At 42.4% G+C, this 24,909-nt stretch overlaps 1 protein-coding gene across 11 annotated transcripts in view; it reads left to right on the forward strand.

Annotated features, from left to right (window-relative positions):
- The first annotated feature begins 3,607 nt into the window (after window positions 1-3,607).
- RALGAPA2 (Ral GTPase activating protein catalytic subunit alpha 2) overlaps window positions 3,608-24,909 on the forward strand; it is a 327,287-nt gene continuing 305,985 nt past the window's right edge. For 10 of the 11 annotated variants that reach the window (XR_010405762.1, XM_064572731.1, XM_064572744.1 and 7 more), the window contains exon 1: window positions 3,608-3,887. Coding sequence is in view for 10 of the 11 variants with exons in the window: in XM_064572731.1 (XP_064428801.1) it covers window positions 3,782-3,887 (106 nt within the window). In the remaining variant the exon portion in view is untranslated. The remainder of the gene's footprint in view (window positions 3,888-24,909) is intronic. The other variant, XM_064572740.1, reaches the window with a different exon arrangement.

The raw sequence follows: 24,909 nt of genomic DNA on the forward strand, positions 1-24,909 counted from the left end.
TGATCAGTAAAAATAGACTGTGTCACAGGGGTTCACAGGGGCAGGCTCTCTATGGCAATAGCATCCAAATGAAGAGCCACAGTATGTCTGACGTACGAAAAGATTTTACTCCTGAGGACAGGCACAATGAGCTTATCTGAGAGGAAAATCTGCAGCTAAAAGTTGAATTTTTCCATATACTAAAATTAATGTAATATTCATGACAACTAGGATTAATATGTGGGCATAAGATATTTTAGTCAATCTGAAAAAACCCCAAATCCTTCCAAACTGAAAAAACTCTGATGAGTGAAAATTAGAAAGCAAATACATTAACATTTAGGTTATCTGGAAACTAAGAGCTGGCAGGTCTAAACGTATAGAAAGATTCCAATATGGAAGTTAAAAAGGCAAACAAATTGTCTCTGATAGCAGTGACTGAATTTGGGAGCAAGATGTGGTCAAAATTAGATGAGGAATCTCTACCAGACATTTCTCCTTTGTGTCTAGTAGCAACACCAGTTTAGAAAAGATGAAGGAGATCACAGTGTGTGGGGGGATAAATTATGGTTTCACAAACAATGAATAAGCTGTTTAAGAAGACAGAGCAGTCTGTCTATATTTTAGAAAGATTTCTGAGGAAAGAAGGGTAAAATTTTAAAATTTGGATGTCTTATAACACATTAGTTAAATTGAAAACATTGTATTAAACAACATTCCCTAATAATGCTGACTGAGATATTAATGAAGAAATGAACGAATGAATTTATTTATTCAACAAATATTGATTGAATGCTGACCCTGGCGCTGTGCTGGGCATAACCCAACAATGATGAATTGTAGAACTGTTTGATAAGTATTTAACATCAATGATGGTAGGAGCTGCAGTTTTCACATGGTCCTCGAAAGACCAATTTTCAGTAAAATAGAGAAGAATGGGAAGTACAAAGCTATGGTCATCACAATTTTAGCTGTGTCAGTTGTTCAATAAACATGTGTTGGTTTGAATTTATGTAAATTGTATACAAAAACAAAAAAAAAATTTCTAAAATTCTACTATAGGGACGCCTGGACGGCTCAGTTAGTTAAGCATCTGCCTTTGGCTCAGGTCATGATCCCAGGGTCCTGGGATGGAGTCCTACATTGGGCTCCTTGCTCAGTGGGGAGCCTGCTTCTCCTTCTCCCTCTGCCTTCCACTCTTCCTGCTTGTGCTCTCTCTCTCTCTGACAAATAAATAAATAAAATCTTTAAAAAAATAAAATTCTACTACAGACAGCATCAGGAATTAATAAATGTTTCTCTTTATTCTTTGGGACCTCTTGGTCTCTCATTTCCCTCCCTCTGTCATGGTTACTTGGGCTCTGTCTTCCTTAACACCTGAATTCAATTTGCTATCATCGGAAAAATATGATGTTTTTCTGGTAAGTGGTGTATGGAGGAAATTATAAAGCTCTAAAGCCCTGTGCTCTTCCCTGGTTCAATCTTGAAACACATACCCAGTTCAGCTCAGGTTCCCCATTGGTTACCAAGAAACGGTCTTAACCACCTGAGGGCTCTTACATTCTTTTCTTTTTTTAAAAAAAGTCCACCCAGAGGCGCTTGGTGGCTCAGTTGGTTAAACGTCTGCCTTCAGTTCAGGTCCTGATCCCAGGGCCTTGAATGAAGCCCTGCATGGAGATTGCAAGGGGATCCCCGCTCAGCAGGAAGTCTGCTTCTCCTTCGCCCTCTGTCCCTCTCCCTATTTATTGACAACACATTTTAGTGTGAAATTGGAGCTCTGATTTTAGTTTAGTCAAAGGGACTAAACTAAACTAAACTAAACTAAACTAAACTAAACTAAACTAAACCCCCTCAACTTGATTGGAAGACTTTGAGGACAGGAGACCACATCTAATACATCTCTTTATCTCCAAGGTTTAGATTCATGCCTTGCACATAGCAGGTCCTCAATAATTGTTTGATGACAATGACAGGTTGCTGTGTGATAGACAATTTGAATTTCCTAAGACAAGTGCATCCTATTTTTTTCAATCAAAGGTATCTTCTTCTAAAGGGATGGGGCAGTGAATACTGTGACATACTATGTGTAACTAGGTACAGGCTAAGTACTGTGAAAAAGGCACTCAAAATGCCTTAAAAGAAAAAGCTATTTCTCTCTTGCAACAGTCTTGGAGGGTTTGTGGCCCTTTTTGAGATGTCATCTCAAAAGACCCAGGCTGGCATCATCTTGAGTGTGGGGCTTTCATATCTGGATCTGAGATTCATCCATGTTATTGGGTTTATTAGTAGTCCATTCCTTTTTAGAGCTGAATAATATTCCTTTGCATGAATATGTCCTAGTTCTATCAATGCTATTTTGACAACTCTAAAAATAGGCTCTAACAACTAGAAGATATGTTTTTGCAGGCCTGGATGAGATAAATAGGACTATTTTAGCTTTTATTCCATTTTATTTAACAAACATTTAGTGAGTGCTTCTAGAGGTCAAACATCATGCTTGTTATAAGAATATAAAGCTATGTAAATCTCTGGCTTTTCCCCCAAGTTACAGGTTCCCCCAAATGAGAAAAAGTTGTGTTGTCCCAATTGGATGGAAAGCACATGATTTTAAACAGCCAGCTTAATGTTGTCAAAATTTGGAGCATCAAAGGATCCAGATGCCAGTAAAAAAATCCTACAGATCTCTTGTAAGACATCTCCAGGCCATTTTCCATCTCAAAGTTTTGCTCCAAGTTACAGGCACCTAGCCTTAAAACGCATACCAGCCTGAGAGTCAGGTCCCTCAGGTTCTATTTCTGGTTCTGCTACTGGATTGCTATGCGGCCTTGCACAACACAGAGAACGTGCACTTCCTACAAGGCAAGAGACAAGATCCTGAGGAACCCTCTGGCAAGGCAACCTCATACCCCAAGTGAAGTTGGATCTCAGGAACCAAGGGGGACTGGCTGGACTCCTCACCCAGAGTCTAGGGATGCCCTTCCTGCTACCAAAGCCATTCATTTTAGTGTGAAATTGGGAGCTCTGATTTTAGTTTAGTCAAAGGGACTTCGACTCCCTCCTTGGTGTGAATCTAGAAGTCAAAACGAAAAATAGTTTGCATTTTAAAAGCCTTGAAATTTTTCTTACTGAGATGTTCTTGTGGTTCACGTTGCACTAGAGGAAACTGGGTTGATAGTACCGACCAAGCAGTGAAGCTTTGGGAGCCCTGGGCCCCTCTGGGGAGGGGGCGGGCCGATGCTGTCCAGCGGCTTGGGGACCCAGGAAAGGTAAGTCACAGCGCCTCGCCCCCGGGAGAACTACACTTCCCTAGAGGCCTTGAGGCGTTCAGCCGGGTGAGGAGGAAGAACGTGCTCAGACCCAGCCCGTTGACTCCCATCGTGCCTAAGACACGCCAACCTGACTGGAGGGCTCTGTCGCAGTGCATTCAGGGACTTGTAGTACAGCGTGTGCAAGCTCCAAGCTTCTTCGTGATTCGCTGTGCCGACTCGGCGCTCCGGGCGCGCCCCCGCGAAGTGGGTTCAAATCGCATGCGCGTGCGCCGCGCCCGAAGGGCCGGCCGGCACCTCCCGCGGGGCGGGGCGGTCGATCCGCGTCGACACCGCCTTCCTGCCCCGCCCTTCGCCGTACCCGGCCCGCCCCTCCTTCCTGGAGCCACAGCTGAAGCGGCGGCGGCAGCGGTGGCGGCCCGGCGGGGGGCGGCGAGTGGCCCGCGCGACACGCGCCGTCCCGGACCCTATGCGGTGATTCGCGCGGCGCAGGCGCCTCCTGCCCCGCCGGCGGGGCCCGGGTTTACCGCGGCGGGATGTTCTCCCGAAGGAGCCATGGAGATGTGAAGAAGTCCACCCAGAAGGTGCTGGACCCCAAGAAGGACGTGCTGACGCGCCTGAAGCACCTGCGGGCGCTGCTGGGTGAGGCGCGCGCTGGGGAGCCGGGCTCGTGGGCACCTGCCCCGACGTGGGCCGGACGAGGGTCGCGGCTGGGATGCCGACGGCGTGGCGTGGGGGGTGGGGGGGTGGAGGTGGCGTGAGACCCTCCTTTCCGGGGCCCAGCATTGTTCCCCGACAGCGGGCACTCTGGCCCTCGGGCTCTGCCCTGTCGCCCAGTTTGTAAACTTACCCCAGATTCGCACCCGGTCACCTCGAGGTCGGCGGAGCCGTGCCTCTCCCCTCCCCAGCGAATCCTGCACTCCAGGTGCTCCTCGCACACACATACACATTGAACTGTCACCTCTCCTCTCGTTTTTTAATTTTAATTTTTGACTCTGACACCCTAAGTAGACTGAGTCTCCAAGTGTTTCCAGCACAGATTTAATTGAAATGTCATCTCTTGTGGGCCCCCTTCCCTTAAATTTTATTTTTACTTTTGAGTCGGAGTCTTCAAATAGACTGAGCCTCGGAACGCTCCTATTTAATTTAGCTGTCATCTCTCTTCCCATGCTCCTCTTTTTATTTTTATTTTTATTGGGCCTGGCTGCTTGGGTTTCTTTGTGTCCTTGGTGTGAAGGGGGCTCCTCCTGTCTGTTGGAGGGAGGGTGGCTTTCCTGGGTTCAAGGAGGCTGCTGCTTCTTCATTGCCAGGATGACAGTGATAGTTATTTGCCTTCTTTCGTTTTTATGGACTGCTGGGTGGAGGTTCTGTGGAGCCCAGGGGGGCCTGCAGTTGACCTGCGATGAAGCTCATCCTTGTGGCTGTGAAGTGTCCACAAGGCTTCCTGTCACCTGCTGCACGTGATCTCTAGCTGCTTTGCTAGGCTTTGTTTTGTTTTCTATTTTCTTCCTTACTTAGTCTTAACTTTTGTTTAGGACCAAACACCTGTGCTGTCTGTAGTGTTTTGGGGGGCTGAGAAAAGGACACCTTGTTTCTTCTAGATGTCTTTTTTATTCTTAAAATGAGGAAAAAACACCTGATATAGGACACATAGTCTTAATGTGTCTGTCACTTGAGGAAATATGACATAAAAGAATTCATTTTATATGTGAGAATTTTAAATAAAGATCTTGTTTATGAGATTAAAAGTTGCTAATTATTTCTATTTATACCCTGTGAAGTACCTCTGAGGAAACACACACACACACCTGGTTTCGCCAAGTGAAGTTATTCACAGTCTCGGATTCCTTGAGATTTACACTATCTTGTTCAGTTTGGAATGAAATGTAAATTAATTACTTACTGTTAAGAAGGATTAGTTCTCAAGACTTTTGAAAGTGTGGTGTCCTTGGTAAACTGAACTGTCTCCTCCCTGTAGTAAAATCTCGTGCACACACAGGTTGCATTGTGGAGTTCTTCGTAGTGACTGATTAACACCTACTGCTGGGACATTTTTGATAAAGGAAAGTTGAACAGTATTTTAAAGCATTTGATACTCTGGGACTTTTTCTGTGGTAGAGAATTTGAACTTTGGTTCTGTCCAAGTCTGCAGGATTAAGTTGGCTACATTTTGTAAAGGCAGAATCAATTAAACCTAGATGAGTTCGGCTTCTTAGAGATTCACAGTATATTGTTAGCATTCTGAGAAAGTAGTTCGTTTTCAAGGCTGTGTAATTGTGGTTTCACTTTAAGGTGCAGTATCTTATTTTGAGGAACTTTCTTTTTTCATTTCATTGAGCTCATTATGACCTCAGTTTTGTAACATAGGTTCTTTGATATTAGGTTGTTTTTTGTGGATGCATTTATTTGTGGAATGACCCAGTGTACTTTATTGCTGCAATCTTTATCCATAAGGACTACATTTTTGTAAATGTGTCTGAAGAATTCTAGTCACAATGTCTAACGTAAACTTTCGCTAACAACTGTGGTTTAAAGACTTTAAAGAAACACGGTACATTAATGTACTAGTTCCTAGCACATCATATACCCTATTTGCTACTTTAAGAAAAAGTCTACTTAGGAAAAAAAAAAAGAAAAAATCTACTTAGAAAAAATGGCCCCTTGATCTGAAAGACAGGAATTAGCCAAGATCAAGAAAACTACTTGAGGGAAATGAATGGACATTATTGTTGTATTTTCATTTGCATATTTATGTAATACTCTTGCTTTTCACATATTTTGTCTTCAAGCGATAATAAAGATGTTCTTTTTTACATACAAAGATGATACCATTGATCTGGATTTGCAGCCTGTGGCTACATCACTTTGGCTGGTTACTTAGACTGTCTTTGAACCTTCTTTACTCTGTCAAATGGGTATGGTAATGTCTACCTTGTAAAGGTTATTGGGAGTATAATGTATAAACTACTTCAGTTTGCAGCAGGCATGTAACAATTTCCTCTCCCATTACTTGCCTCCCATTATTAATAGGATAGGACAAGTATTTTGATAAGTGTTTTCCCACACCACCCTTTATATTTTGATAATTGCTGTGAATTTGTTCTCTCTTTATAAAAATTAGTCTGTGTTTAAGACAACTGGCTGAGAGACACACAATGAACTGTGGAAAATGGAGTATTTCTCATTCATGGTAATGGCTCCAGTTAGAACTTGCTTAGCTACTTTAATCTGGCTGCATATTGTAGATTGGCCTGTTATTATTGACTTTATTTTACAAGGTGGGAGACTGAGGCCCAGATAGACCTTACACGGGGCCAAGCCATGGACTAAATGGCCTATGTGTATTGTGTTAATTGCAGGTAGAACAAAGAGCTCTTAGGTCCCCTGACTTCCAGTTCTCCCTCTATTGTTGAAATCATCAATGGGAGAGTAAATGAGTAAACAAAACAAAACAGAAACCAAAAAATTCTGTGTATTGCTATCTTGCTCCAGCAAAGATTCCATGTTTAATCAAAAGTTGAGTACCTACTACAAATCCCCATATAGAAATAGTATTGATATAGCAAGAAGAATTGATGTAATAGTAAGCATATAGTAGGTATGTAATTAGATAGTGGCTTATATGTTGGACTCCATTATAGGATTTCAAGGGGTCAAAAAAGATCATTAAGAGTGGCACAAACAGAAGGGCATCTTGAAGGAGGTTTTACTCATGCTGGTCCCTGAAGGATGGCTAGACTACTGAGCCACATGTGTAACTTAAAATTTTCTAGTAGCCACATTTAAAAAAGTAAAAAGAAACAGGTGAAATTAATGTTAATAATACATTTTATATAATCCCGCAGATCTAATCTGTAATCAACAGGTAATGGGTATAAAATATTAATATTTTTTACATTCTGGTTTTCATACCAAGTCTTTGAAATCCAGTGTGTATTGTACATTTATAGCATGTCTCATTTCAAACTAGCTGCATTTTAAGAGCTCAGTAGCTGTATGTGGCTAGTGCCTGCATACTGGGCAGAGCAAGGTTAGAATTTGGGAAGGGCAGCGGGAAGGCAGTTCCAGGCAAGGGGAAATGGGAGCTGGTAGTGGAAATACACATGGCAATGATGTAGAAAGGTGAGGAACGCCAGCCTGCTCCTTCCTCCTGTCCAGTGAGGGAGTCACAGGGTGATGTTGGTCATGAGATGGAGTGCTAGAATTCTTGTCCTGAGGGTGTTCGCACTGTCAGATGCGTGACTGGAGTGCTATGTAGGCCAGGGGTAGAGACAGGACAGTGAGTTGGACTGGAGGATCTTGGTGGGGGGAGAGGAGTGGTGGCCTGACTGGCAGAAGCTTGAGGCAGTTTGGGGGCCAGATCAGAAAAAGTCTTGTTTGTCTGAGTTGAAGCTCGTATCTTACCTTGCAGGTGAGAGGGCCTGCTTGAAGAACTCTTAGTAGGTCAAATGATAAGATTTGAGAGCTGCCTGCCTGTCAGCAGGGCCAGGAAAATGGATTGGAGGGTGATGGGAGGGATGACACTGCTGGCAGCAAAGGAAGAGACAAATGGTAAGGGTCTGAAATAAGATGCTTTGTGAATGGAGAGGAGGGGTGGGATTTCGAAGGACCAATGCAGCAAGAACTAGTGATTGTCAAGTGAAGTAATGAAACAGGTTTGTAGAAGCCAGGCAAGGAGTGATCAGTCTGAAGGAGAAGAGATCTGGGATAAGAGGCCATAGTCAAAGCAAATCAAGTAACATCCGGGCTTGGGCCAAATATCTGGAACCAGAGAGGAGAGAAGAGTCTCTCACAAATGCTGAGACTGACAGAGTGAAATGGAACATTTTGGTATATTTCCTTTTAAGTATCTGTTACTTTATGTAGGGACAAGTTCACTTACAGTTTTAAATGTTACCATTTAAACTTATTTTATTATTAGCATTTTCCTCTCATTTTTTTTCCCTCTCATTTTTATTAACTACAAACATTTGTTGAAACTGTGTACTGTAAGTTAGCTTACTATTTCCTGGATGATTAAATTGTTTCCTTCCTTTCTCTCTCTCTCGCTTTCTCTTTTTCTCTGATATAAATAATACTGTTCTAAACATCTTGGGAAGCAGCTTTTTCTATATTTTGTGTTATTTCCTTAGGACAGATTCCAGTGAAGTCAAATTGCTGGGTTTGAACACGTTTATGACTCGATTCGCTGTGCAAGTGTTGCTCCCAATGAGCCTGCTAGCAGCAAGGATCGAGGCTACCATTTCCACTGTAGTCTGACTAGCAGTAAACACATTTGTGTAATTTTAAAATTGGCAGTAGGCATTTTGGAGAATGGGAGTGTCAGGGATAGGGCCAGAGGAGTTAGGAGGAGATCCTGGCTAATGATAGGGGAAGATGAATTTGGTGTTAGGGGTGTTGAGTTTGAGAAAAGAGCAAGATCCAAGTGGAAATGTCTAGGAGGTTGTTGGACATAGGGTCTGGAACTTAATAAGAGGATAGAAAGCTATGGTATGGTTGTTTATTGTCATCATGGTTCCATCAGATCTGCCCACAAACCTCTGATGCAGGTAGTGTTCCTACTTTCAACCTGTAGATGAAGAAACTGAGGCTCAGGAAGCTTAACTACTCGTCTGTCAGCACCTAGTTGATAAGTGGCAGAGCTGGGATTCCTGATTATAAGCCCATGTTATGCCTCTGCTAGTTATCTGACTCAAAAGTATATTTATATATCAGAAAATATATTTACCCCACCACAGTGAATGTTAACATATAAACAAAAGCCTGATGGTTTTTGCATGTCTCCCAAAAATGATGCTTTGACTTGTGCTGCTCTCTGCCTGGTCTATCTTTACTAGATTCTTAGGGAGACTTGAGGCTATATTTGATTTCAGCATGGCAGAAGACAAAAAGACTCCTTTTGTGTTTTCCTGTTCATTGGCCTCTCTGTACCCTCGGCGGATCTAGCAGGTGGTAAAATATTTGCATGGACATTAGTGTCAAAGGACATTCTACAACCAGAGCAGAGCCGAGGTGTAATTTCAGGCTCCTCAGGCAGTCTTAGTTTTGTCTCTCTCATTCAGCCTTGTTTGAAGCAAAGTCATTTTGCCGTAATGCTCCTTTTGCTAATTTTTCATCAGTTACTCACGTTTTATATCTGTAACCTCTGGCACGTAAGGTGAACTTTGGACACAGATATGTGTATCACACATACACCAATCCCTGGCTCTAAGGCTCAGGGATGTCTGGACTCCTGATGAGAGAAGGGTGAACCTAAGAGAAAAGTCCGATCGAGCTCAGATGTTTTGTTTGAGACAACTGACTTCTTCCTTTTATTCTGGGAAGAGAGCTAATTGGTAGTTCCAGAATATTTTGACGTAACTTTTTATAATTTGTATTTTTATTTTGTTTGTAAGTGCTTTACTTGCAATTGGGCATAAATACTTTTACTGGGTGTTTAGAGTACTGATCTTTCCATAGATAAAATTGTAGGGAATTGTTTTTAAAAAATTGACTTCCAAAATAGCAAATTGATTCAATTTAAGTTTTTAAATTATGTTTTAAAGGAGGAATATGTTGGGGCACCTGGGTGGCTCAGTCGTTAAGCGTCAGCCTTCGGCTCAGGTCATGATCCCGGGGTCCTGGGATCGAGGCCCTCATCGGGCTCCCTGCTCCGCGGGAAGCCTGCTTCTCCCTCTCCTACATCCCCTGCTTGTGTTCCCTCTCTCGCTGTGTCTCTCTGTGTCAAATAAATAAAATCTTAAAAAAAAAAAGGAGGAATATGTTATTGTACTGTAAAATTAATAATATATAAATGTGGTAGACAACTATGCTGTCTTCAGATTTTAAAAAAATTTCAGTTCCACAGACATTTTTTTCAAGAGTGTATGAGTGAGTGCGTGTGTGTGTCTGTGTCTGTCTGTCTGCTCAGGAGGGCTGTGTATTCAGGTATTAATAAGGCAGAAGCCCAGAGCCTATGGTTTAATAGGAGCGGTAGACACGTAAACAACTACATTTCCTGTGAAGGTGTTAGTGTCTTGATGAAGTGGGTGAGTTGGTGCAGAGGAGGCACGGCAGAGAGGCCTCTTGGAGAGGTCGCCAGTGCTTCCTGAGGGAGATGCGCTCTGTGGTGGGTTTGGAATGACGAATAAGAGGTTTTCCTGGTGGACAAGTCAGGGATGAGGGGACTGCAGAGAGAGGAACTTGTGTCAAGGTAATGGTGTGGCCACCATGGAGTTAAGTGTACAGTGGCTTTTATCCTGTGGTGGGGGTAGATGTTGGGAACCAGGAAGACCTAAGGAGAGAATAGGAGCCAAATGTGATGTGTCCCCTTGGTAAATGGCCCAAGAGTCTCAGAGTCCCTGAGATTTGAAACAGGAGTGCCAGGAGAGTGAGAGCTCCCATCCTTCTGGATTGCAAACCCTGAGGGTGTAGCATGGGCTGCCAGCGTTCATCTTTCCCCAGTGTGGAGGGAACTTACCTCAAATTGAATTCATAATCAGACGGAAGCAGGGCAGAGAGATGGAGGGTGAGACGAACGCATTGGACCCTGTGTGAGCCGAGAGGTTCACCGTGTCTGTGCCATCTCCACCCCTGAGCTTCTCGGTTGCAGGTGCCAGTAACACCCTGTTTTTGCTTTAGCTAGCTTGAGTCATATTTCTGGGTCTGGAAATGGAAAGAATACAGATTAATATGCCAGAAAGGGGGGGGACCCCAGATCAACGACGGGTGGGTGGGTCCGTATGTGTGGATATGCTTTTTATATTTTTTAAGAGCTGAGAAAACTTAAGTTTATATATGTAGAAGAAGGAGCTAATAAAAGAGCAAAATTGAAGAAACAGTGCAGAGAAACGGAATACAAATGGAGAAAGGTGGGTCTTCAGTGGGATCAAGAGCGTGGGGCAGGAAATCAGGCTTGACAAGAGGGACACCACTTCCTCTAAGGCCACAGGGAGGAAGTAAGAATGGGGTCCTAGATGTGGGGGGAGCTCTCACACTATGGCTTCTGTTTTCTCTGCGAAGGTAAGAGGTAGAGTCAATTGCTGAGCCAGTTTTCTTGCTGGTGTAGTGATAGGGACTGAGGATGTCTTGTTCCCTCTCCTGTGCCATGCATCCCCTGAAAATAAAGGAAATACTGTAATCTGTAAGACTTGTTCTTTTGGGGAGCGATCTCATAAATGCATTTAACTTACGCATTCAGTACTTGGCCAGAAGCCAGGAAATGCATATATATATATATATATATATATATATATATATATATATAAAACGAGGACAGTTCAGGTAGTGCACATATTGTCTGGCCTTCCACTTGGTGACCATGTGTCCCAGAGTGGCAGCAGGGGGCCCAGGGAAGTGCTGTGTTCTCAGTGGTCTTCTTTCCTTCGTGCCTCTCAACTGTGGGACCATCTGTCCTACTGGGTGTGGCTCTCGTGGTTAGGGGTAATTTTGATCTCCATTTTCGCCTTGAATGCGACATAACCTCACATAAGATGTAACATGAGTGTACATATTCGTGTGGCACCTTGCACTTTTGCAAAATGTTTTCTCATATTCTCATTGGATCAATATGCTGCCTTAAGCTACCAGTTCAGAAAGGACTTACCTTTTAGATTCTTCGTCAAGCTTTGTTTCTGACTTAGTTCTGAATGCCCATTTCAAATTTTTAACAGTTATTTTTACAAAAGCGATATTTCATAACCATTTTTATGTCTTTTATATTGTTTTAGAAACTGAAACCACATCTGAAAAGTATTTTAAAAGTAATTGTAATTTTTAACAGTAAATAAGTAATTTCGCTATTGCAACTGTGGTTTATCTTTAAAAGATAAGGAGCCCTTTGATAGTATCTTGTGTTTGATTTTAAGTGATGGCACATATTCGCTGAACTTCAACCATGGTTTCAGGGACACATAGGTACTAGTGACATTGTTTGTGCCCAATTCTGGGAGCCATGAGAATGTGCCACTCAGGTCTCTGCTGTGGGGATCATGACTGACTGATGGCTCTGGCTGCTGCCCTCTGGATTCACCACCACTTCTTAGCCAAAGCTAAGCTTTTCTTGGGCTCCTCGCAGTTACTGAGCAAGCAGGAATACTAATGTGGTCCACTCATGCAAGATCCAGATGCCTCTGAAGGGTGACTTTGGCTTGAGGACTCCCCATGGGTTGGTCAAGACCTTCTCAGGACTGAGTTGGAGTCTGAGACTCTTCCTTCACAGCCCTCCTTCCTTCCCCCTCTCCTTCGCAGGGGTCAGACCTGCACTGTGGTTGAAGCCTCTCCCTGCCTTCTCAGGTCTCTCTCCTTTCGCCTTCACAGGCAGTTCTCCCAATAAATATCCTACATGTAATCCTGTCTTGGTATCTACTTCTCAGGGAGCCCAGACTGACACACCATCCCTTTCCCCAGAAGGTGTTGCCCATCCTACCATCTAAAACCCTTCCAGGAGACAGCATGAGCACACTACATTTTCCACATAAACTTTCTTTATCCCTCTGCCCCGAAATGATATTTCCTCAGAATTCCCATAGTATTTTGAACTTTGCATTTGGCATTTATGGCCTTTTGCTTTGTATCTGCTGGATCTCCCCTACTAGTTGATAAATACATTGAGAATATGAAGAGCTTCTTATTCATCTTGATTCCTTTTGGTAACATACTTCCTTATTTGTAATCATAATAATTAGCATTTAATCAGCACTTTCCATGTGCCAAACACTGCCAGAAATGCTTTTACATGAATTAATTTATGTAGTCCTCCCAAATGGGATAGGTAATATTATTATCCTCATTTTACAGATGAGACACAGAGGGGTTAAGAATCTTGTCCAAGGTTACACAGCTGGTAAGTGACAGAGTCAGGATTTGAACCTGGGCAGCTGGCTCCAGAGTCCCCTTGTTCATTTAGCACTTATTTTTTTTCCAGACAGAATATGTGCCAGGCACTATACACAGTGTTGGGGATGCCGAGCTTGCAATCCAAGTCTAGCATAAATAACTATTAATAAGGGTTCTAGAGGGAAGGGGGGTGGGAGGATGGGTTAGCCTGGTGATGGGTATTAAAGAGGGCATGTTCTGCATGGAGCACTGGGTGTTATGCACAAACAATGAATCATGGAACACTACATCAAAAACTAGTGATGTAATGTATGGTGATTAACATAACATAATAAAAAAAAAAACAGCAAACAAACCTCAAAATATGATTTCCAAATAGACGGATGTAAGTCTGTGTGGGAGTAGCAGCCACCTGATGTTTTGAAGAATTTCTAAAAGCCTTCCTGCCCCAAAGATTGTTTCACAAGCCAGATGTTCCCATCATTAAAGTAATGATTTGAGACCCAGAACTAAGATCTCCTGAAAGAGCCCCCTAACCTTCTCCCTTGTGTACTTGCACTCATTATCAGACCCACCCCTCTGATCCCAAGGGAGCAACTGTAAGAAAGGACTGTTTGTGTGGACAAAAGGGAGAAGAGGTTGGGAAAAGAGGTTGGGGGAGAGGGACAGCCAGACCAGAGGGCTGTTGGTAAGATAGGTTTGGGTGAGGCTTCTTTCGTGGAAACAAAATTGCAGAGACACTATTGTAAAATTTTAAATCTACAGAAACCAAAACTAAGTCACTATCCCCCCAAAAGGACTGGTTCTAACTAGTAAGAATTCTTTCAATGAAATCTTTGATAGTATTTTTAAGACAGCATGGAAGAGAGGGGAACAGATGACATATGTTGCTTCTTTACAACTTTTTAAAGGGATTAACGTGTTTTAGTTCTGTCCGGTTATATTTCTGGTACAAACAGTGTAGACCTCTATTTTCCATGGATTTTATATCTGATAAGATAAGGATGTGTTTGGGTTAGTTAGGCTTGTTGTAGTAGAGCTTATGCTGAACTTCGGGGTAGAAGTAAATATCACCTCATCTTCGTGTGTGTGTGTGTGTGTGTGTGTGTGTGTGTGTGTGTGTATCATATTGCAGCTATTTATTTTGGAGAGAATGGTTCCATTCCTCTCTTCCTGCTCCTAAAATAAATATACACGCAAACAGACATATCATTTTAACTGAAGTAAAAAATAAATAATGACCTGGAAAAATATTTGAAATTTATAGGAGAGGATATAGTTATATCCTTAGTACATAGAGAGCTCCTACATATTAACAGGAAAAATTAGAACAGATGTTTAAAATATAATATATATGTCACAAATGAAGAAATGACAAGAACCAATGTTACAAATGTCACTTCAGTTACCTAGGATATATAAACTTACAAATAAAAACGTATTTATCTAACATTTTAGCAAAGTTGCTGTTGTGTGTGTTTTTTCCCTTAATGATTCCTCCTGGTTATCTGTGTTTGCGTTCCAGTACACCTTTGATAGGATTCTAATTTGGTATGATCTCTCTGGAAAGTAATTTGTTGGTATGTGCTAATGGTCTTAAAAATGTACATATCATTTGACTTAATTTCCTTTTCTGGGAAATGATGATAGGTATACTTAAAGGCAATTAAGAAACACATTGCAGCATTGTTTTCATGTTTAAAATTTTGTTTATTGAAGTGAATTTCACATAATGTAAAATTAATCATTTTAAAGTGAACAATTGAGTGGCATTTAGAAGATTTACAGTGCTGTGCAGTCATCACACCTCTATCTAGTTCCAGAACATTTTCATTACTCCAACAGAAAACCCTGTACCTATTAAGCAGTCTCTTATTCCCTCCTCCCTGCAGGCCCTGGCAACCACCCGTGTGTGTTTAACCAACTGGGGAATTTTTTTTTTTTTCTTTTTAAAATCATTCTGCTCCACCGGAGTGATAGTACAGTTGACCCTTGAACAACGGGTTTGAACTGCATGGGTCCACTTATATGTGGATTTTTTTTTTTTATAAGAACAGTACAGGACTGTAAATGTATTTTATCTTCCTTATGATTTTCTTAATAACATTTTCTTTTCTCTAGCTTACTTTATTGTAAGAATACAGCATATCATGTGCATATTACATATATACAAAATATGTGTTAATTGTTTATGTTATTGGTGAGGCTTCTGGTCAACAGTAGGTTGTTGTGAGTTAAGTTTTGGGGGAGTCAAAAGTTACATGCAGGGAGTAGACACCCCGGGTCCCTGCACTGTTCAAGGGTATACTGCTTATGTTGAGCATATTTATATAAGTCAGGACACTTGGTTGCAAGTGACAGAAACTCTAACTTAAAAAGGGGGGAATTTAATGATGCACACAACTACTCTAGGGGAACATTTGGCTTTAAGTATGTTTGACTTTTGATGGGGATGTAAGTGGAGTCCAGGACACTTACCCATTCTCACGTCTACTCTCTTTTCTGACCTTCCTCTTGGTGAAAAATACTCGTTTCCACTCTTGGTTCTGTGTTTGTTTCTTTTCTGTGCTTCTGCTTCATTTTCAGGCTGACTCTGCCAGGTGCAGGAGAGATGGTCCCTGAAAGCTAGTGACCCTTGAGAAGAGTGTGGCCCCTCTAGGGCCCCAGGTCCTGAGACCACGCTGATTGGCTTTAGTTGGGTCATGGACCCATTCCTGTAGGAGATGGGGTACTCTGATTGGCCAGCTTGGATATCATTTGCCCTGTTCCTAGAGACTGAATCTCATTCTGGCTCATATATTTCTGAGGAAGTAGTTCTGGAAAGGCATTCTGATACGTTCCCACACAAAACAGTACTGCTCATATCTCTGCTCATACCCATGTATATCACAAGGGCATTGACTTTTGTGTTGATAATCCTAGGTCATTGAGAAAACCTTACATGACATTTTATAAGTTCTACTTAAGACTTTGGGAGTTATTTTTGAGGATTTATCTAATTTGAGGGAAGTAAGGGTTTCCCTTTTAATAAATGGATTTGCCACTCTTTGAGTTCTATCTATATTAGTATATATATTTTTTAAGTCATTCTACATGTAGATACTGAGGACTTGCTGTGTGCCAAATGAAGCTCCAGTTTCATGAGATTTTCATTCTATTAGGGCAGATGGACAATAAACAAATAACAAGTAAATGTATAATTTCAGGTAATGATTATAGAAAAATGAAGCTTGATAGGGGTGTGTATGCTGGTCTAGACAGCTGGTCAGGGAAAGCCTTTCTGAAGAGGGGTTTAGAGTCAAGATCTGTGTTAAGCAGGGAACAGTTTGGTGATTATTTATGGGAGTAGTGTTCCAAACAGAGGGAACAGTAAGTGCAAAGGTTCTGAGTCATAAATAGGCTTGAGAATCTAATGGAAGTCAATAGAGTTGGAGGAGTTGGGTGTGGGGGAGGAAAGGGTAGGACCAGGTGGGGCTTGTAGGTCTCATTGAGGACTTGGGATTTTTCTCTAACTAAGGTGAGTGAGATGGGGAGCCCCAGGCGCAGGACAAGCAGGGGAGTGACCTGAGTTGACCTTCAGGATCTTTCTTTGTAAAGAAAGCCTTTCTTTTCTTTTGGCTAACTTTATAAAAAGTCTGGTCCTTTGCCCCAATACTGAGCAGTGACTGGAGAAAGAAAAGGGAAGAGGTAAGAGAAAGAAGTGGTGCTGGAGAAGAGAAGTAAGTAGCCGTGGAAGCTGTGGCAGGAGCAGGTTTTGCGGAAGGTGGCACACATGGGCTGTGTCTGTCCTTATTGTGGCAGTGAGTAGTGATGAGAAGACAGGCTGGGAACACAGCAGCCCATGGGGCTGGAAAGCTAGACTGCCATGCGCCATGTAATGGGGCCCACACAGCAGCCCACGCTTGCAACAGTATGGAGGTGGGCTTGCTATGTTATCCCAAATTTCAGTAAGAGGCAAGAAGCAGACATAGTAGAGAGTACCCCTGGCATGCCTGGTTGGCTCAGTCTGTTAAGTGTCTGACTCTTGATTTCGGCTTAGGTCATGATCTCAGGGTCATGAGATTGAGCCCCGCATCAGGCTCCACGCTGGGCATGGAGCCTGCATAATATTCTCTCTCTCCCTCTGCTCCCCTCCTCCCCCTGGCACTCTCTTGCTCTCTCTTTCTCCGCCCACCCCCCCAAAAAATACCCCTGCTGTTGACAAAAAATGGAGATAGATCTGCCAGCTGCTAAAAAGTATGAGCACAGGAAAATGTTGATTGGTCAGGGTAATATTAATTTATCTATATAAATGATTGCAAAGAGAAGCCAGTGGTTGGCTCCATTTCAGGAACCTGCTAAAATAGGGCCCCATTTGTACTTTATATTGTGTTTCTTAATGGAAAGGCCTGAGGGAGTCTTGATCTCTGGCTCAGTGTAACTTGAAAAGACGTGATTTTTATGAACCAATGTTGCTAGCTGAGCGTGCACCAATGGAGTTTCTGTTCTGGCAGTTGCTCTTTGGTGCCAGGTTTACACAGTATGAAGAAACGTGACTGAATGTGTGCTAAGGCCACCAGGTCTTATAAATGAACCTTATCATGATTGGAAATGTCATCACCTTTTCCATTCAGGGGTGTCACACATGCGCTTGTCCCTAACTCAGTGCAGGTTATTGAGTGGCTGGGCAGACAGAATTTCTATCTGCCTGGCTCTATTGTTTTTCTACACTTTTTGGTAAATGACAATTAGAGAAACACAGCTTTCCCTAAAGACAGCAAAAGTCCTCTATTATAACTAGGTCATTACAGGGCATTATCTACAAGATGTGTGTTATTATAGAATAAGTTTAATTACAGTGCTGAACAGAAGAAATTTAAGTTATTTGCTGTTTTGGGGGCATTTTGGTCTTGATGAAGATACTATTTAACATATTGTGTGGGTCTTGAGTGTACTTCGAAGTTGGAGAGTAAGACAAACTTGGAGAACATTACAGTCTGGTGTCATGTTTGCTGAGTTGTTCTTTTCTTTTTTATGGTGAATAGTCAGGCTTTGTAAAATATCTGAAAAAGATCTCTTTCCAAAACACTCTGGCAGCTTTTATATAGGTTTTTATATATGTGTGTGTGTGTGTGTGTATATATATATATTTTTCCTTCCTTTAGTTCCCCCTCCAACCCTACCTACCCTCTCTGGTAACAGCAAGTCTGATTTGTTTTTCAATGAGTTTGGCTTGCTTGCTTTCTTTCTTTTCTTTCTTTCTCTTTCTTTCTTTCTTTCTTTCTTTCTTTCTTTCTTTCTTTCTTTCTTTCTTTCTTTCTTTCTTTCTCAATTCCATGTATGGGTGAGATCATTGAGTACATATTTGTCTTTCTCTGTCTGACTTATTTCACTTAACATAAAGCCTTCAAGGTCCATCCATGTTGTTGTGCATAGTCTTTTTGGCTATGAAACTTAATGTACTCATTATAAACATTTGAATGATACAAATAAGCAAAAAATAATTTAAGTATGAGAGAGTTCTTCAAATTCTGCAATCCCCTAATGACCATTGTGCGAATTTTGGTAAGCGTGTTTTCTATGCTTGCTCTTGCTTATGTGCATTCTCTTTTCTCTCTCTGTCTCTGTCCCTCTCTCTCTGTGTCTGTCTTGGGTGTACAACACACGTAAACACAGTTTTACATGAATAGTCATTATGCATGGTCTAACCCTGGATTTTTGACTTAACACTCCTTGGACATTTTTCCACATCAGTAAGTGAAGACTTACATAATACTTAAATGGCCGTCTCATGTTCCCCTGGACTCGTATAACAAATTATCTGCCACCCATTCCTCAGGTTATGGGTTTCTGGCCTTCCCATGCTGCCAGCATATTGAGGCCTGGGAGTAAGAAAAGTGGCTGCCTGGTGACCAGAGGCCCTTGGTTTCTTGTGTAAGGGATACAGTGGACCATATTTGTAGCTGCTGACAGGTTGGGGGACATTGTGATGGATCTCCAGAGGTAAAGAGAGGCCCTTGGGGAAGGCCATTTCAGCTTTTGCTGAGGGAACTTCATAGAAAGACCACCTTTTTAACCTGTCCAGGAGGAAGGTCATTCCATTTACAAGCTGACTTTGGTGTCCTAAATAAACCCAGCTTCTGGGTCCACTTTTAGATTTAGTAACTCTTTAGTTCTGTGACTTCTACCAGATCTATGTGCTTAAAGAAAAAAAAAATCGTGTTTCTGGGGCGCCTGGGTGGCTCAGTTCGTTAAGCCTCTGACTTCAGGTCAGGTCAGGATCTCGGGGTCCTGGGATCAGGCCCCATGTCAGGCTCCCCGCTCAGCAGGGAGTCTGCTTCTCTTCTCCCTCTCCTTCTGCCCCTCCCCTGCTCATCCTTTCTCTCTCTTTCTCTCTCTCAAATGAATCAATAAAATCTTGAAAAAAAAATCATGTTTCCAATTATGCTTCCCGGTACCTCCTCTATCACTTCCTATTAATATTGGATTTAGAGGAGGAGTGTGGGAGCCTGACTGCCCGGGTTTGAGTCTGGCAGTGACCTAACCTCTCTGACCTTCCACTGGCCATAAGGACAGTACCTGCTTCCTACGGCTACTAGAGGTTTAATTAAGTTAATATATTCAAAGCTCTTTTATAAGCCATTGCTATAATTATTAATAATTATTTGGCATAAGTAAGATGGCTCTCTCTGTCCTCATCACCACTTTTCTGCTTCCTTAGTTGTTGGAGATGGGTGCAGATAGAGGTTACCAGCTAGCTCCTGCATTATCTGTTTTATTTCTATCAGTGACTCCCTCGTGAGTGGTTTTGAGTGTAGTATAGGCTAGCCCCAATTCAGATCAAGACAAATAGAAGCAGTTTTGCATTGACTTAAAAAGTGTGATTAAATTTGATTCTACCAAAGGAATAGATATATTAAAATGTATATGAAGCACATTTGATTTAAACATTGTATTTCATTGGTGTGTATTTATGTTTTGTTATATAGGTACTTCATATTGGTTAAAAAGAAAGTCTTAGGATCCTTTTGAAGGGCATCTCGGCTCTTTCCACTGTTTGGCTATTGTATTGCGGACATTACTGCTATGAACGTTGGGGTGCATATGGCCCTTCTTTTCACTATATCTGTGTCTTTGGGGTAAATACCCAGGAGTGCAATTCCTGGGTCAGAGGGTAGCTCTATTTTTAATTTTTTGAGAAACTTCCACACTGTTTTCCAAAGTGGCTGTACCAACTTGCATTCCTCACCAATAGTATGAGGGTTCGCCTTTCTCCACAACCTCTCCAACGTTCATTGTTTCTTGCCTTGTCAATTTTTGCCATTCTAACTGGTGTAAGGTGGTATCTCAGTTTGGTTTTGATTTGAATTTCCCTGATGGCTAATGATGATGAACATTTTTTCATGTGTCTGTTAGCCATTTGTATGTCTTCTTTGGAGAAGTGTTTGTTCATGTTTTCTGCCCATTTTTTGACTTGATTATTTGTTTTTTGGGTGTTGAGTTTGAGAAGTTCTTTATAGATCCTGGATACCAGCCCTTTATCTGTAGTGTCATTTGCAGATATCTTCTCCCATTCTGTGGGTTGTCTCTTTGTTTTGTTGACGGTTTCCTTTGTTGTGCAGAAGCTTTTTATCTTGATGAAGTCCCAAAAATTCATTTTTGCTTTTGTTTCACTAGCCTTTGGAGATGTTTCTAGAAAGAAGTTGCCGTGGCCGATGTCAAAGAGGTTACTGCCTATGTTCTCCTCTAGGATTTTGATGGATTCCTGTCTCACATTGAGGTCTTAGATACATACAGAACATTCCACCCTAAAACAGCAGAATACTCATTCTTCTCAAGCGCACATGGAACTTTCTCCAGAATAGACCACATACTGGGTCACAAATCAGGTCTCAACTGGTATCAAAAGATTGAGATTATTCCCTGCATATTCTCAGACCATAATGCTTTAAAGCTGGAACTCAATCACAAGAAAAAATTTGGGAGAAATTCAAACACTTGGGGTACATCTTTACATAGAATTACGTTTACGTGTGGACTGTCAGTCCTGGATAACAAAGTGTTGATATCTTCTTGACTTGAAAGACTTTTACTTTCTACATCTAGTTTACCTTATAGGTATAAAGAAATGAAAATAATCTATCTTAGTAGGGAAGAATTTAAAATTTTGCACTATAACTGGTATATACAACATTCCTGTAATATATGCAGGAAACAAAACTATCAGCAAAGCTAAAAGATGAGTTTGGTTCACTTTTTGCAAATAGGAATATATAGTTTAGGCCCCAGTATGCTTCCAGAATCGTTATGCCAGGGTTCTAGGGGCCTTTTCCTTCTCTTGGGCCAGACTGGTGGTGCTTGGGCGTAGAGGCACATGTGTATCTGCTCTTAGCCCTGGAGAGGACTGAAAATTGGATTAACAGTGTGGATGGGGCTCATTTGAATGGTGGGGCAAAAGCCTGATTGGCTTGGATGCTTGGTTGGGTGGGTGGGCTTAAAGTGTTTATTTTTTTTTATCATATATCACAAGTTACATATTTATGAAACTTATTCTTTCACATATGTATTCAATATTTAAAACAATTTTAAAAATCCTTTTTATGTCTAGCATCTGGCCTGTGCACACATAAATACATTCAACTGATTCAGGGTCAAAACTGAGACTGGGGTGCTCTTGAGTGAATATGGAAACCAAATTGAGGAAAAGAGAAGTGAAGACTTAAGGAGCATAGATAGTGACCAGATAGATGATGGGGTCTTTGGTTTCAAGGGCCTGGTAGGGTTGAAGGGTTGCTGGAATTAGCTTTCTAGAAGGGGTGAGCAGGGACAAGGACAAATGGCAGGCGACAGGAGAGAGGAATGAAACTGGGACCCCAGATGTGGGGAGGTGACAAGCAGTGCCTGGGTCTAGGTTGTGCTGTGGACATGCATGGTGGGAGAGGGGGTGGAGGACAGCCTCGTTGGGGTGAGGAAGTCAGGCACGACCTTTGCAAATGCTGAAATCAGTGCTGGTTACAAGAGAAAGAGTGAGCCAGGCCCTGAAATCTTCTGAGAGCGTGCTGGGGTGAGTGAAAGACTGTGTGCAGCTCGGGTGGGTGGGCTCGTTGGCATGTAGACTGGTTGTTTGAATAGCAGGGAAGTGTTGGTGTGCCATGGTCTGGATATTGCAGTGGGGAGCAAGGAGGATGTTGACCTCGTCTTAGGCCCGGTGGCATGTGGTGTAGGATAATGAAGGGCTTACCTGATAGTCCACGGCAAAGCAGTCCCCTCAGGGGAGCTGGAAGGGATGTGGTGCAGGAGAGGGGTTTTGGTAAGCTTTATTGGATATAGGGGGTGGAAGGGTTGTAGTTAGGAAGCTGGGGTGAGATTAGGTGATGCCCAGAGCTGTATGGAAGTGACAGTCAGAGATGTGGGTCATGTGGGAAGCTTGAATGTCTAGGGACATGGATGGAAACCAGGGGGAAGGCCAGAGGGGACATCCCTGGTGTGTGCCTAGTCTGACGGTTGTCTAGTTATGGAGTCTGGTGTCAGGCATCTTGTGGTGGGGAGGTGAGGAATAGGGGCTGGGTGTCATGCAGGAGCAAGGAGAGGATCTCCTCATGTTGAGGTGGGGTGGAGTAAGGGTTATCTTCAGTACATTATTGCTTAACTTCTGGATGACTCCAGGAGTAATTCCATGTCAAATACGTCCAATGATGTTTATACCTAAAAGTGGATGTGGATTGAAAACATGGCACTTGAGAGAGTTTTTCTGAAATTTGAAGTCTCCATGGCATCGGAAAAAGTGTGCTTGCAGAATGGACTTTGATCTTTGAGTTCTTAAAGCTTTGCAGAACTTCTAGAAATAACTTTACATGGTGGGGTTTTTGGTGGGTGTGGTGTCACATCAGGTGTCCTTACCTGCAAGATGACTTTGGGGGATGAGTAGGGCCAACTCATGATTCACCCTTTTCCACCAGACTTCTCACACCACATCCTTGACCACATCTCCTTTCAAAGCCCTGATGTACGGGGGCTGAGCCTTTCATCTGCTAGGTAAGTTAGTATTTCATCCACATCAGGATTTTGCATTTGCATATGATCAGTACCAGGGACATTTTTAGGTCTGTAAATAGATGCATTTTTCAGATGTGTATTTCTCTTTAATAATAATGATGATGAAAGTGTTGATTTACCATTGAAGCACAATCAGCATACCTGCTGTCTTATGACCTGATTACTTTCTGAGTCTCGAAAGGGCTTCATTATGTGGATTTTACCTCCTTACCAGGTACAAAGCTCTGGGTCGTTCATCTGCCCTTGGCACAATATACTGCACACAGAGGAGGTTCTAAAATCTACTGGCCAGTGTCAGGAAAAAGAGTCTTGCCTGCACCCTGGTTAGCATGGATTACTGTTGACAGAAAGTTTGTATCAATGGGCAGCCTCTGTTACTCAGATCCATTTTTTCTGCTTTTCCTTATAATGTTACCCTTGGGGCATCTCTTCATGGGCTTGCGGGCCTTCATGGCCAGTGAAGCTGCTTGGTGATGAGTTTCTTCTTCCCCATCAACATTTCCACAATAATGTTGAATAACAGCCCCTCCCAAACCTCATGGCTTACATAGGCCTTGTGGCAACAAGGGTCTATTTTTCTTCCTCACCAATCTCTAAGGCTGGGGTGGTTCTGCCTCTGGCTGCAGGTTGCTTGGGGTTGGCTCCACTGGGGTTGGGTCCAGCTTTGCTCCATGAGTTTCCTCATATCCCTTAGACCAGAGACTACCTGAGGTTCTCCAGCCACCACTGGGTCATATTTCTAATGACTGGTTTCCCCAAATCATTTGTGGGTGTTCATCATCCAGAGGTGTGGCTTCAGGTAAAGAATAATTTGTGGCATTTTTTACAAACTACCACAAGAGGGAAAGAGGACAAGGACCAAGGCAGTTGTTAAAAGGTGAAATCACCAGAGTCATACTAGCTTTTAAGTAAGGGTGCACTACTAATGACATTTATCCTTGTCAGTGTTTTCTGTCTTATGTCTGACTAGTTTATTTTCCTTGTCCTCTCTGTTTCTAAATTATGTTTATTTAAGTTGTCAAGTTCACCTTGAATGTTTATTTCCCCTTTTTCTGTGTAACAGACTGTAATCTTGCGCATTGTGCTTTCAGTACCATTGTCTAAGGAATTTGAGTAAAATAGTAAATGATACCATCTTCATCTACACATTGATGTGTAGGAAGGTTCTTAGTTCTCTGCGGGGAGGGGGCAGCGGGAGGGATGGATTGTTAGGAAGGACTGGCAGGGTCATTCCTTACTAGGGAAGAACTGAACTGAGCTCCATGTTCCTTTTGAGAGTTTCCAGTGGGGCTCCCGAATGGGATAAGGATCTTTCCCCTTCCTTTGGTGCTTCCTGGGGTCTGCTGAAGCAGGTTTTCGTGGGACTCTATTATGATCCTCTCAATTAAAAAGGAGTAGAGGGTGCCTGGGTGGCTCAGTCGTTAAGCGTCTGCCTTCGGCTCAGGTCATGATCCCAGGGTCCTGGGATTGAGCCCCGCATTGGGCTCCCTGCTCGGCAGGAAGCCTGCTTCTCCCTCTCCCACTCCCCCTGCTTGTGTTGCTGCTCTTGCTATCTCTCTCTCTGTCAAATAAATACATAAAATCTTAAAAAAAAAAAAAAAGAGTAGAAATGGTATTGAGAAAGATTATATGTGGAAGGAAATGGAGGGATAATCCCATTGCTTTCATAGATTTGTTTGTTGGTAGTGCTTATTGCTGTATTGGGATCAAGTTCCATTTAATAAGACCAGTCTCATTAAGTGTATGAGTTTCATGAGTCATTGAGTTTTATGGCTTCACAGGTAGGTGAAGCTGGTTATTCCCATCTAGTGAG

This window comes from Mirounga angustirostris, unplaced genomic scaffold (genome assembly GCF_029215605.1).
Source record: "Mirounga angustirostris isolate CCGP_5_RB_7025 unplaced genomic scaffold, mMirAng1.0.hap1 SCAF_10, whole genome shotgun sequence".
Taxonomy (NCBI): domain Eukaryota; kingdom Metazoa; phylum Chordata; class Mammalia; order Carnivora; family Phocidae; genus Mirounga; species Mirounga angustirostris.